Here is a 12,473-nt window from a genome sequence, read left to right on the forward strand (position 1 = left end):
TTGAAAATCGATTTAGAAGAAAAATAATAAGAACTAGATATGATATAGGCCGTGAATAAAAATTAAAATGAGTTTAATTCCTTTGTTAGATCATTGGAAATGATTCATGAAACTACCCCTCCTTATTCTCTTTCTTCTAATTGTGTAATGGAAAGGAAAAATAAAATTTTAATTAATTTGACTAATGTCATGCTTATTGAGTCACATGCACTTTTAAATTTGTGAGGTAAAACTATTTTGACAGCTTATTGTGTGTTAAATTACATGCCTCAAAAAAAGACTAAATTGATACCTTTTGAGTTGTGGAAAGATCACTAGTCAAATTTGAAATATCTAAGAGTTTGGAGCTATGTAGCCTTTGTGGGGCTAATTGATCCCAAAATTACAAATGGAATAAAAAAATTACTACTTGTACTTTCCTTGATTATGTTTTAAATAATACAACCTATAAATTTTTTAATCTTGAATATTATATTATAATAACATCACGTGATGCTATTTCTCATGAAAATAAATTCTCTTTTGATTCTAAAAATAATGAGAGTCAACGGATTGAAAATAATATTTTATCACTACCTAATTCTTCTACTTCTATTTTGAAAAATAATGAAAATGATGATTTTGAGTTAATAAGAAGTAAAAGAGGTAGAAAAAGATTTTGGTCCACCTCCAAAGTTTTTTTTTTTTTAAAAAAAAAGGAATATGATCACCAGGAAAATGGAGTATGATAATTACATCCATCTTACTAGTCCTCAGCATTTCAAAAACTAATTTCTGTAATACATGTTACAAGTCCCATCCAAAAAACTGAAGCTTATTATTAATGCCTGTTTTTACAAGTTACCTCCAGTATCTGGTTCTTACTGTGCTTGCATGAAGCCACAAAGCCATCTTTCAGAACTTTGACATTCAACAATAAACTGAATCATTGATCTTCAAGGGGGAACAAAGTGATCCAACTTCTTCATTTATGTCAAGGTGCCTCAAGCAGTAACCATTGCATTCATCTCGGCAAGTGATCCAACTTCTTCATTTATGTCAAGGTGCCTCAAGCAGTAACCATTGTATTCATCTCGGCAAGATAACGACTATAAGTTTGGTGATCAGCAGTGCTCTTGAACCTAGGAATGAAGTCTGAGAAAAATCTTAGAACTGCAGCCAGGTGTTGCGAGTCATTAGAAGCATAAGCTGCCTCAAGAAACAATGAAGGCTGAACAGTATTCACCTGAATAACATCCACTTAATGTCAGAATCCTCAGTCAAACAAGAAATGTTTTGTCAAGTTTGTCTTGAGTGCAATCAACAGCAACTGAAGATAAAACCCAACTCCTCACATTCTCTCAGATAAAGGAATGCCAGACACCAAGTTATATTGGCACATTATTGCAATACTGTAATCAAGAGATGTTAAAGTACAGTTGAAGCTATCAGGCAGGTTTAGGCCCAATCTCAACTCATGTCCAACAATGGAATCCAGTTAAAGCATGAAAATGAAACCTTCAGATTTTCACACATCTAAACTTAGCGCACTGATATAAAAGTGGTCAACTCAAGGTTTTTTCCTTTGCTTTTTTTCCTGACAGTAAGGTTTTCAAATATCGGATCCAGGGAAAGTTTAAGAATACCTTAGTTTTCCTGGCAAAACGTAAAGCTTCAAGATAATATCCATCTTGAACAAGTAGCAAGACATAGTCATGGTGCAATGCAAGTTCTCTGAGCATATCTAGGCCCAACTTCCTTGTTTGAAAATTATGCCTGCCTGATGCTAGTAATTGCATTGCAACTTCTTTTGAGGGCTCAATTATCTGAAACACAATGAACACAAGTTCAGGGCTCATATTAGGTGTTTGTCGAGGAAAAAAACAGCACTCTTGTTGTTGTTGTAGCACTCTTGGTACTTATGCTGTAATAATTAGCTAACCTTATTCATGATGAACAATCCAAGTTCTGCATAATTTTCGTTTCGTGCTAGCAGTTGTATCATCAATACATAAATATTCAGAGGCACTTTCAACCTTTCCAGGTTAGCACTGAAAGAATGGATACAGGATCTATAAGATACATAAAGGACAGTTCATGCATCAAAAGTAAAAAACATGTCAGAAAGAAGAGCAGGCAAAAAAATTTCCCTTTTACAAGATGTGTGAACATGGTAAAACTGAAGCAGTTCAGACTGATGAGGATTTAGTTATAGAAAAGGTGAGTCCTATATTTAAGGAGAGCTTTGGATGGGTTTGAACAGTTTGATGGAAATGTTTTCTGAATTAAGTTTTTAGGAACAAATAGAATTGGATGTTTTAATCAAACTAAAAACTAATTGGCAACTATTTAGTTTTAAAACTATCAATCAAACATCCACATTATTAGTTCATCCAGATCATGCTAACTGTTGATAACAATAGTCCTGAAGTAACAAGCATTAGACTAGTAAATTTGTAATATAAAACAGCATAAAAAAGAAAATAAGAAGAAAAAAAATTAGTAACTCCTCCTTTAAACAAACTCGTAAAATGGTATAAACTATTAAACGCATAATAATATGACACAAAGTAGGTAAAATTTAAAAAGGAAAAATAACTTACGGGAGGGGGGAATAACATGTAAAAACTTGTGACCTACTGTTGAGATAAGTTTGGTGTGGTTTGGTTTTGGTTAGACTCAAAACAAAAACAACCTTCCGTTGAGAAAATCTTGTATATTTCTTTCAGGGTCAAAAAATGGATATTTACAGACGAACTGCCTTGTATAATTATTAACAGCTGAAGTACTGCTCCTATATAAGTTGATATAACATTCAACGTTTTTTTCTAAATGTGATTAGATAGTGATGGCATTACGGGAATTACCTATTTATGAGATAGCTCAGAGAGAAATTGTATACCTGCGTAGGAACTCAACAATGATTGCAACCAAGTAAGAAGAATCCCCAGCCATTTCCTCCTCTACAGGAGCAAACACAAAGCTGCACAGATCATCTGGAGATATTGCAGCAGAAGTTACGAGAGACTCCTGCTGTTCATCAGTCCTTAGGGAAGTGCTACCTGATCCAGGAGCTTGAGGTCGTACAACAGAAGGCTGAGCTTCATCACCAGATACATCTGTCCCAACCAAGTTACCTCCATTTTGTTCACTACTAGATAAATCGACATTTATAGATTTGCCTCTAATTTTTGCAAAACTAACATTGTCTTCAGACTCTGAAGTAATGGAAGACGATTTGACAATAGACTTGTCATGCGTGCCACTACCACTTTCTTGTTTTGCTGACTTCTCAGAGGTATCTGCTTGACTGATGGATTCATCAATAGCACTATTAACATTAGAACCACTGGTTGAACTTCTCTCCACTTTTGATCCCATATGATGTTTTCCAGTTTTTATTGAAAGAGAGAAACAGTTGACTAGGACATCTATCGCCCTTGCAACCATGGGCACAGGCCGTCGTTCGAGAATAATTGTCCGAGCCATTGCCAAACACAACTGTTTAGCCTGAAACAGACAATTTCAGATGGTGAAAATATTAACTCACTGCATAATATTCAACGAAGACATTTTTGGACAGGCATTGATTGGTAGTTTGGTACAACAGTACCCAATTAATGTCTCAATGGGGTCAATCAGTCAAGGTGAAACTGCTTCTATCCTAACAAATAAATTAGGGCAAACTGCCCAATATTTTTTGTAATAACTCAACATGTTCACGCACCAAACAGAGAAAATTACATTTCTACATGAGCAAGCAGCATCTGCATTAAAGAAAGCAGACCTTATTTGCTTCTAATTTCCTCCTCTGCAAAAATTCGAGGACTGTTTGCACTTCTGAGCTGCTAGAAGAAATGGCCTGCAAAAGATCAAGGTAATAGTAACTAAGACAGTAACTTCCAAATCATGATATTTACTAGCAATCAGAATCTTACCTCCAGATCTAAATGGATCTTCCACAAAACTCCATTGGCAATATCACATATAAGGTCTGGAACGAGGAATACCCACTCATCTGCATAAATGACTGTTTCACCATGATTTGAGTCCTTTCCCTCCAGACCTTCAACATTTTGACCCATCAATTGAGAGGCTGCAGCATTTGCTCTAGAAAAACCTCTAACCAATAATGGAAGTGGAGCAGATACAGGCACTTGAGAATCTGCAAATATATCATATATGATAACCACCTTCGCATCCACTTGGTGAACAAGCAGTACATTGTCGACTACACTGACAGCTATCTTGGTGGAATAAACTGGCAAAGAACCCTGGAAGTACATTTTAGTAGTCATCAGAGAAGAAAAGTTATTTCAGACAAATATCAAATAAAAATTGGTATCTGCCAGTGCAAATGCAAGCAGAGTAGAGCCCGTTTGGATTGGCTTAAAAAAGTAGCTTTTAAGTCAAACTTAAATGACTTTTAAGACTATAAATAAAAAGTAGGGGGAGGCCTACTTTTGGGTTAACTTATTTTAAGTCATTTTAAACTTATTTAAGCTATTTTTAACCTTGTCAAACACTTCTTAACTTATTTTAAGTTATTTTTTATATATTGTCAAACACTTCCAGAAGTCAAAAACTGAGTTAAAAGTAGGTTTGACCAACTTTTAAGTCCATCCAAACACCCTCTAAGTACCACATAAAATCCTCCAAAAGTATAACTTTAAGATTTCATTAAGTTGATGCATTTATTTTCCCACAAGTTGTAGGAGGAAACAGCTTTTTTGTAATACAAACTCAAACAATCAAACGGCAGACCAATTTATGTTTAAGGACAAGAAGATCCATTTAGAAGTAAGAGTAATCAAACACAAGGCAACATATCCATTAGACAAAACCCAAAAAACAAAAGAGGAAGAAAATAGAAAGTCATATGAATCTCCGATACACCATATGAATCTCCGAAGTTTAACAAAAGATATCTCTTCTTTCACTTAGTCATAAAAGACATTCTGATGCCCTTGAACACCCGAATATCGTTCACTCCTAAGAACTAACTCAGCATCACTAGTAAAAAATCAATGCTACCAAACGCTACCAATCCTATTTTGAGATTGGTAAGAAACTTTGCTAGTTGACATGTTAAGGAATTGGATTTGGTTCTTCAGTAGTTCTTCGTCAGAAACGCTACCAATCCTATTTTGAGACGATGTTTAATATCTGGTTCTTGCATATGTCAGTTATGTTTGTTAATCATCAAAACTTCATATTGTTAGCCTAAGACGTAACTCTCTTCTAATGGCTCTCCCTAGCTCATAGCTCTCTAGATCCTGGCTCAACAAAATACTTTATCATGTGTTCAAGTGTTCAATTGGAACAAACCATAGTTCATGTGTGTAAATGAAATTTGTTGGCAAGTGTAAGGCGATGTCAATGGATTAAGTCTTCTTAAAATGATGCGAGGAGATTTGGACTTTTCTACTTGCCAATGTTGCGAGTTTTCTCTAGATATTAAATACCGTAGAATATGTCATCTCTTCCATAGTTTCATAGAATACAAGATGTTTGCCCCACATTCCTTAACAACCACCTTCATGATGGCCCTTTTTGTTTGGGTCTTTTATCCCCCTCCCATTACATGTAATGATCTTAATATCCATTAACTACTATTTTCCTTGATTCTTGTTCTATTGGATCGGATGAATGACTCTTGCGTTTGGAACAAATAGGGTTGTCCCCTGTCCTAACTCTCCCCCTTCTTTTCTCCCCTTCCCTTTGTCCCAAAACCTCTTCCTGTACACCACTGGTGAACCCACATTGTTTTGGGCCACTGGGACTTGGCAGGGACCATTAGTGATGCCTCCAATGTACTTAGGAGGTTGGTTTGCGAGACCATTTATGTGTTGGGAGGATCGTTTCTTATTTTGTGCGGTAGCAATTTATAAAGCACACGCTGAAACAGGTGAAATCAAAGGGCATTAGAAGCCAAAGGTGAAAGCTCTTTGAATTTAGAGTCTTCCCGGAGCTTTCATCCACCTTTCTCTCCCCCAATTAAACCGATCTAACTCGTTTTCCAGAATGATCCAAGCTTTAGGATTGACTCCCACGGAAGTCTTCCATCTTAACCCCGCCTCCCCACCCCCCTCTCCTTCCTTCCCCTCAATCCCTCCTTAACCTCCCTCCCTTCCCCTCCCTTTTAATACCACTTCAATTTTGTTCCTTTAAACCATTACATTTTTGGGTATTGAGTGAACTGATTCATACTACCAAGCCCGACTTCCTTATCACAGGATGTTGTAGTCCTTTGTGGTTGAAAATTGACTCCACCAATTTAACTTTACTAACACCTTCCCTTCTGCAAGAAGCAGAAAACTGTTCTTTAGTTTTTGCATAACAAATACCACCTAAATTATACTTTGCTGGAAAAATAATTCCAAGGAAAATTGCAGGAAATTTTTCAGAAAGTCTAAATTTTTTTGCAATTCACTGGTCTGAATCGACCCTCGAGCTGCAGGACGGAAAAGATTGAAATCGCTAGAAAGGGAACAATTCGTCTAAAAAGTGTACCACATCAATCCGCCAATAAGACGACCAATAATCAGATACCATAATCATAGAACACCAATTTTCTCTTAATAAAAGGGCCTGATATACCCCCTGAACTTTGTCATTTAGAGTTGATATACACTCGTTATGAAAGTGGCTCATATACCTACTAGTAGACAAATGGCTCACATATACTTTTTAAAGTAATCCATGTAGGGATATATTTGATCCTTCTCACACATTTTTTCCCGACTTTTTTATTCTAACGGCTAATTTGGATTTATTATTTTGATGGTCAAATTTAATTTTTCACTAATTTTCTAGTAAAATTTATTATAGATGCCCCAATTTTTTTTTACAAATACAAAAACCAAATTACAATATAGACGCGAAAAATAGTTTTAAATTATAATATAGCCACAAAAAATTTAGTTTCAAGTTTTTTTCTTACTTTTTTCTCTTTTTCCATTCACTTCTTTCTTTTTATTTTTCTTATTTTTACTCTAAAGAATGAAAGAAAAAAATGAAATAAGAATTAGAAACTCAAATAATAGTAATAAAAGAAGTCGAAAAATAATTCATGTGTGAAAAAAACCAAATATATGCCTGAACTTTGCTAGAAGGATCCTATACCTACATAGATTTTTTGAAAATTAATAATAAAAAAACTAAATTTAAAATTAACTTTTTCACTTCCGTTAGATGAAAAGGGTATATGTGAGTCACTTTTGGAACGGTAGGGGTATATGTGAGTCACTTTTGGAATGGCAGGGGTATATGTAAGTCACTTTTGTAATAAGGGGTATATCAGTCTATGTTGCTCGGACTCTTAAAAAATGATGCCGCACCTGTGTCGGATTCTTAGAAATGCACTACTTTTGGAGAATCTGACACGCACCCGCCGACATTTTTGAAGAGTTTGAGCAACATAGATATCATCTCTAAATGGCAAAATTGAGGGGTATGTCAGGTCCTTTTCCCATCTATCTTTATAGCCACAACTACTTCAAATTAATTTCAAAATCTCAAGAGTTAGGAATGCTATAATGTCCTTACGTACAACTTGGACTATTAAAAAAATATATGCATGTACCCTTGGTGTTGGTAAGAGCTTACCTGTTGTATCACGGCATCCCGATAAAATCTGTAACAATAGAGTTGCATTGCTATTTTATCAAGTTGCAGGCAGTAAATTCTACCATAACTGTGAATTAACAGGGAAACATGTCACAATTAAGATGAAAAATCTACTTAACAGAAAAATTATGTGAAAGATCTCACTAAAGAAACGAGAACAGGATAAGCACTTACACTGTGACGATATAAATATCCTCTGCAGCAAGGACAGGCTTACTATTTGCCTCAGATTTTGCCATTGCCATGTCAAACCTTGGCAATCGGACTATTCCTACGGATGAAATCTATAAAACAGAATAAAAACTAATGTCAAGCTATCAAAATTGAAAGGATTTAGTGATGAATGCCTTGCATCAATCGAATTCTGAACATGAAGGATTGCAATTATTTTAGTCATGCAAGGCATAATAGGACAAAAAGATAAGCCGAATAAATGACAATCTCACTTCTAAAAACTTTTTCCAGCTACAGGGGCTTATCATAAAATCTGAATAACGAGAAATAATGATCCTTAAAGGTGAAGACAGACATGGATATTACTTCCACGGAGAACAGATAAAGTTCCCTACCAGTGAAGATTTATATACTTCAGCTCTGAAGCTTAACCTTGAAACCCCCAATCATGAAAAAACTCAAAAACTAGGATGGTAAACTATTCAACCCCCAACAATTTAGATCTTCCTAAAGATTATTAAGCCAACAAAAGGAATAAAATATCTGTTTAAGTTACTGTCTAGAGCCTTATTAGCCATTGCTGCATTGTATTTATCACATAACGGACCACAATCATGCTGATATACTGCAAAAGTGATGTTATGCATTTTTATACCAAGAAGGTAGAGATTCTAAAAAGAAAGACACGTAACACCAGAAATAAACCTGATATCCTGTAAGGTTCTTGCACTGCATTCCCGTGGCTAGAAGCACCAATCTACTTTCATGTGTATAGACATACCAGCTCACATTCAGTTTCTTAGTCTCTACCAATTGAAGTGATCTTATTCCAGAACAGCACGAGAATAACTCCAGTCCACTGCAGTTGAGGATCTAGATCAGATATGCATGCCAATCATTTTGAATGGGTTCAAAAATAAGCTTTACTAAATTAATGGCAATGCTTGTTTGGGATCGAAACGTAGTAGTTATTGTTATATTATTGAATGACAATGCATACATGATATAAAGGCGTGATATATGATATAACGGCAATGCTCATACCAAGTAACCAAGAAAATTTGATATCCATAAGCACAAAGGAAAAGTTTCAAATTTTCCCCTTTACTATCCGAAATTGCTCAATCATTTGTTACACTTTGGTCCATTCATACCCTTGCCATTAGCAAATATCTCGTATTGGGTGGACCCTGCCTGTCCTAAATCTTCGAGAAAAAGGTTCAGATTTATCCCTCCACTTTTGACTTGACTTACAATTACCCGCAAGTAGGAGTAACATTAGTGGTCAATGTTGGGCCCCTAAAATTGAAATTGTCCACGCACTAGATGTTAAGCACGGGGCATGAGGTGGGGTGTTAAAGAATGACAAAAGTCCCACATTGGTGGTTAATGAGATGAATGGACTTCTTACAAGGCTTGAGCAATCCTCCTCCCTTTGGCTAGCTTTTGGGGTGTGAGTTAGGCCCAAGACCTAATTTAACAAAACCCATCCCCAAACCTCAATCAGAAGTTGGAAATTTGAATTGTATCGAAGAACATTGAAGAACTTGAGTTGAGTTTTGAAAATTCAAATCTGAATTTTGTTGATTGGAAGTATTTGGGTGTGATTGAAACTAGTTCTGCATGGATAAGGGAACTTGAATCTGAAGTTTAAGCATAATTGGAGTTGATTGGAGTACTTGGGGTTCGAAAATTATTTCACCATTAAAGAACTTGAAGTTCTTGAGGTGGGTTTTGGATTTTAAAATGGAGCTAGAATTGAGTGGAAAACTCTTGATATTGATTGAGGATACCATAATCCAAAGTTTCAGAGTGTTTGAAGTTGATTTGAGCAAATTTGGATCAGATTTGAGTTGATTTGCAGACAAAAATATGAGCTGGAAACGTAGAATCGTGTACCAAATCATTTAGCCGGAAATTTTCATGGACGTGGACAGATCTGAACTCAGAACTTCAGCCCAATTTCGTCTAGACATTTTACTCAAGACCAAGGCATTTTCGTCTAGACATTTCAAAAATGTCTCCACGTTTTTTGCCTGCACCAGAAAATTTTAGCATTGCATTTTTTGATGTTTTAGGTGGATTTTTGGGTCCAAGCTGCTATTTTTCATTCCTTTTCAATTGTTTTGGATTTCCTAAGCTAGATTAGGCTTAGTAATAGTCCTACTAAGTATTTTCTAGTTATTTGTGTCTGTATTTTTCTTTTCGTGCCAATTGTTTCGTGCTTTTCTCTTTTATTTTCATAGTATGCTTTTGGTTCCTAGTCCATTTGTTTTCTTGTCCGTTCATTTGAACATAACTTCCAGTCCGAACCGATAATTGAATGTCTACTTGGAGTTCTTTGCAAATCTTGGTTGTGTAAGAGAAATTTGGATAGCCTTGTGTAAAAAATGCTCGAGTGGTGAGTGCAATTGAGCGAGGTTGCAAAGGCCATTGACTTATTAGTGTGAATCCAAGGATTGACTATCATTGTGAGGATAAACTAAAAATCGATTAGGAACTCTTATTGCTAAACGTTTGTTCATTTCGCAATAAAACTATGGAGGAGGGTCAAGGTTCAACTTCTGTGAGTGAACCTATTTGGAATGATATTGTGAATTGCATCAAGTCAATTAAAGATGAACAAGTATGATGGACGCTGAGATGCAATGACTAAAATAAAGTTGTGCCACTAGTACACCTAGAGTGTATGTTATGCCAAATTAAGGGAAGCCTAGTGCTACAAGCTACAATACACCTTACTACTACCATGGGTCACCTAGTGGTATGTAAGGTAACTTGACTACACCTCAATCTTGTACATATGCTAGTGGTGCTTCAAGTGTACCTAGTACCCCTAAGCCTTCATATGTGGAAAGTGTACCGAAGAATGAAAATGTGACTCAAACAGCTACAAGAAGCTATACAAGTGTGTTTGACTCTCTAGCTATGCTTGAGAAGGAAATTGAAACCAGTGGAAGTGAAAAGAATAGCAAGTCTTTGGAGGTACCTTGCCTTGAATTCACTTGTGAAGTGCCATGTCTTGAAGAATGGTGATAAGAATGAAGAATCTTCTGTTGATGTCCATGATGATGTTTCTTGGGATAGTACTTCTTTGGTAGGAACCGTACATGATCAAGCGTTGGTTGAAAGAGAAGATATGTTGGTAAGAAGAGTTGTGATTGATTCCTTGGTGGAAGTGGATGATTCTCAAAGAGATAATCTCTTCTACACTAGATGTATGGTTTTCGATAGGATGTACACTACAGTAGTTAATGGAGCAAGTTGTGATGATTTTTTAATGAGTGCTACCTTGGTGAAGGAGTTAAAAGTTGAAGACCCAAACATCCTCGGCGATGTAGGTTATAATGGTTGCACGATTGTGGAGAATTGAAGGTGAACAAAGTGGTGAGGATTCCTTTCACTATTGAGCGTTATGAAGATGAAGTTGAATGTGGGGTTGTGCAACTACATGCTAGTCATATCATCCTTGGGAGATCTTGTTTGTTTGATAGGAAAGTAGTGCATAAAGAAAGGGAGAATCACCATTTGATTGGAAAGATAAGAAGATTACTCTTGAATCGTGGAACCCAATGAAGTCTTGAATGAACAATTGAGTCTCAATTACAATGAAAAGAATGCCTTGAGAAAGAGAAGGATGAGTGACAAAAGATTGAGAAAAGTGAGGGTGAGCAAGGTGACAACTATAGAGTGGAAAAAGGAAAGGAAGTGTGAAGTGAAGTGAGTTGTCACAATAAAAGAGTGAAGAGGTTGAAAAGAGAATGAGGGAAAAGAAAGAAGAATTTTTTTTTAAGTGAACTCTTGTGTAAATTTGTTTCTTGTGTATTAACTTTTGGAAGGGAACACCAAAGGAAGCCGTCAAGTGAAGAGAACTACCATCTTTGTAGAGGGGTGGGCCCATTATCCACCGAGTTTAGAAGGCTGTGATTGGTCCAAAGGGCGGGTCACAGACGGATTTCTCGGTTATCAAAATAAAAAATAGAAAAACATCTTATGATATTAAGACTTTGTTACAAATCTAAATCATTCATACTTCAAACCTACTAAGTGGTTGTGAAGTTTTAAAAAAAAAACAATCGCACTTAATGTTAAGAATTGAATAATATCAAGATTCAAACCTAAAAAAAAGAAGCAAACTTAGGCCTCATTTGTTTCCATTAAAATTAAGACGTCTGAATCTAAATTAGCATCTAAATATTAAGATCTAGATGCCTAGATCTAATTACACATCTGAATATTAAGATGTGGTCTTCGTATTTGAACAATGAATGATTAAGACTATTTGTTTTCAATATCTGAATATGCATATGAAATTAAACATTATATCAATAAAATATAATAAATTTTTCATTTCATAAAAAAATTTACTTTTTGATTAAAGAAATAATATTTTAAATGTTTATATTTGATTAAAAAATTAAATTATATGATATGCAAATAAAAATTATATATCCGTATAAAAAAAAAAAAAATTTGATAAAGGTAACTTTATATTCACGTCAAAACTCATCAGCAGAGCATGATGAGGTGGGATTTACAACCCCACAGGGGGTAGTTTCAATAGCCGAAACTGGGCAAAAACTTTACAATTGAGCTCTAAAATCCACTAAGCTATCTACCTCCCCCACCAAATCCTGTTTACACCAAAAATACAGCAAGCTCAAGCTATTCATCTTGATTTTTTGAGTGTT

General features: G+C 35.5%; 1 protein-coding gene across 3 annotated transcripts in view; it reads right to left on the reverse strand.

Moving 5' to 3' along the window:
* Positions 1-706: 706 nt before the first annotated feature.
* LOC102595381 (uncharacterized) overlaps positions 707-12,473 on the reverse strand; it is a 24,667-nt gene continuing 12,900 nt past the window's right edge. For 2 of the 3 annotated variants that reach the window (XM_006360540.2, XM_006360539.2), the window contains exons 7-15: positions 8,488-8,641; positions 7,783-7,892; positions 7,588-7,675; positions 3,918-4,253; positions 3,767-3,841; positions 2,882-3,489; positions 1,922-2,030; positions 1,626-1,805; positions 707-1,225 (exon numbers count right to left, since the gene is read on the reverse strand). In XM_006360540.2, coding sequence (XP_006360602.1) covers positions 1,049-1,225; positions 1,626-1,805; positions 1,922-2,030; positions 2,882-3,489; positions 3,767-3,841; positions 3,918-4,253; positions 7,588-7,675; positions 7,783-7,892; positions 8,488-8,641 — 1,837 coding nt within the window. In that variant the 3' untranslated portion in view covers positions 707-1,048. The remainder of the gene's footprint in view (positions 1,226-1,625; positions 1,806-1,921; positions 2,031-2,881; positions 3,490-3,766; positions 3,842-3,917; positions 4,254-7,587; positions 7,676-7,782; positions 7,893-8,487; positions 8,642-12,473) is intronic. The other variant, XM_006360541.2, reaches the window with a different exon arrangement.

This window comes from Solanum tuberosum, unplaced genomic scaffold, assembly GCF_000226075.1.
Source record: "Solanum tuberosum cultivar DM 1-3 516 R44 unplaced genomic scaffold, SolTub_3.0 scf00327, whole genome shotgun sequence".
Classification (NCBI taxonomy): Eukaryota; Viridiplantae; Streptophyta; class Magnoliopsida; order Solanales; family Solanaceae; genus Solanum; species Solanum tuberosum.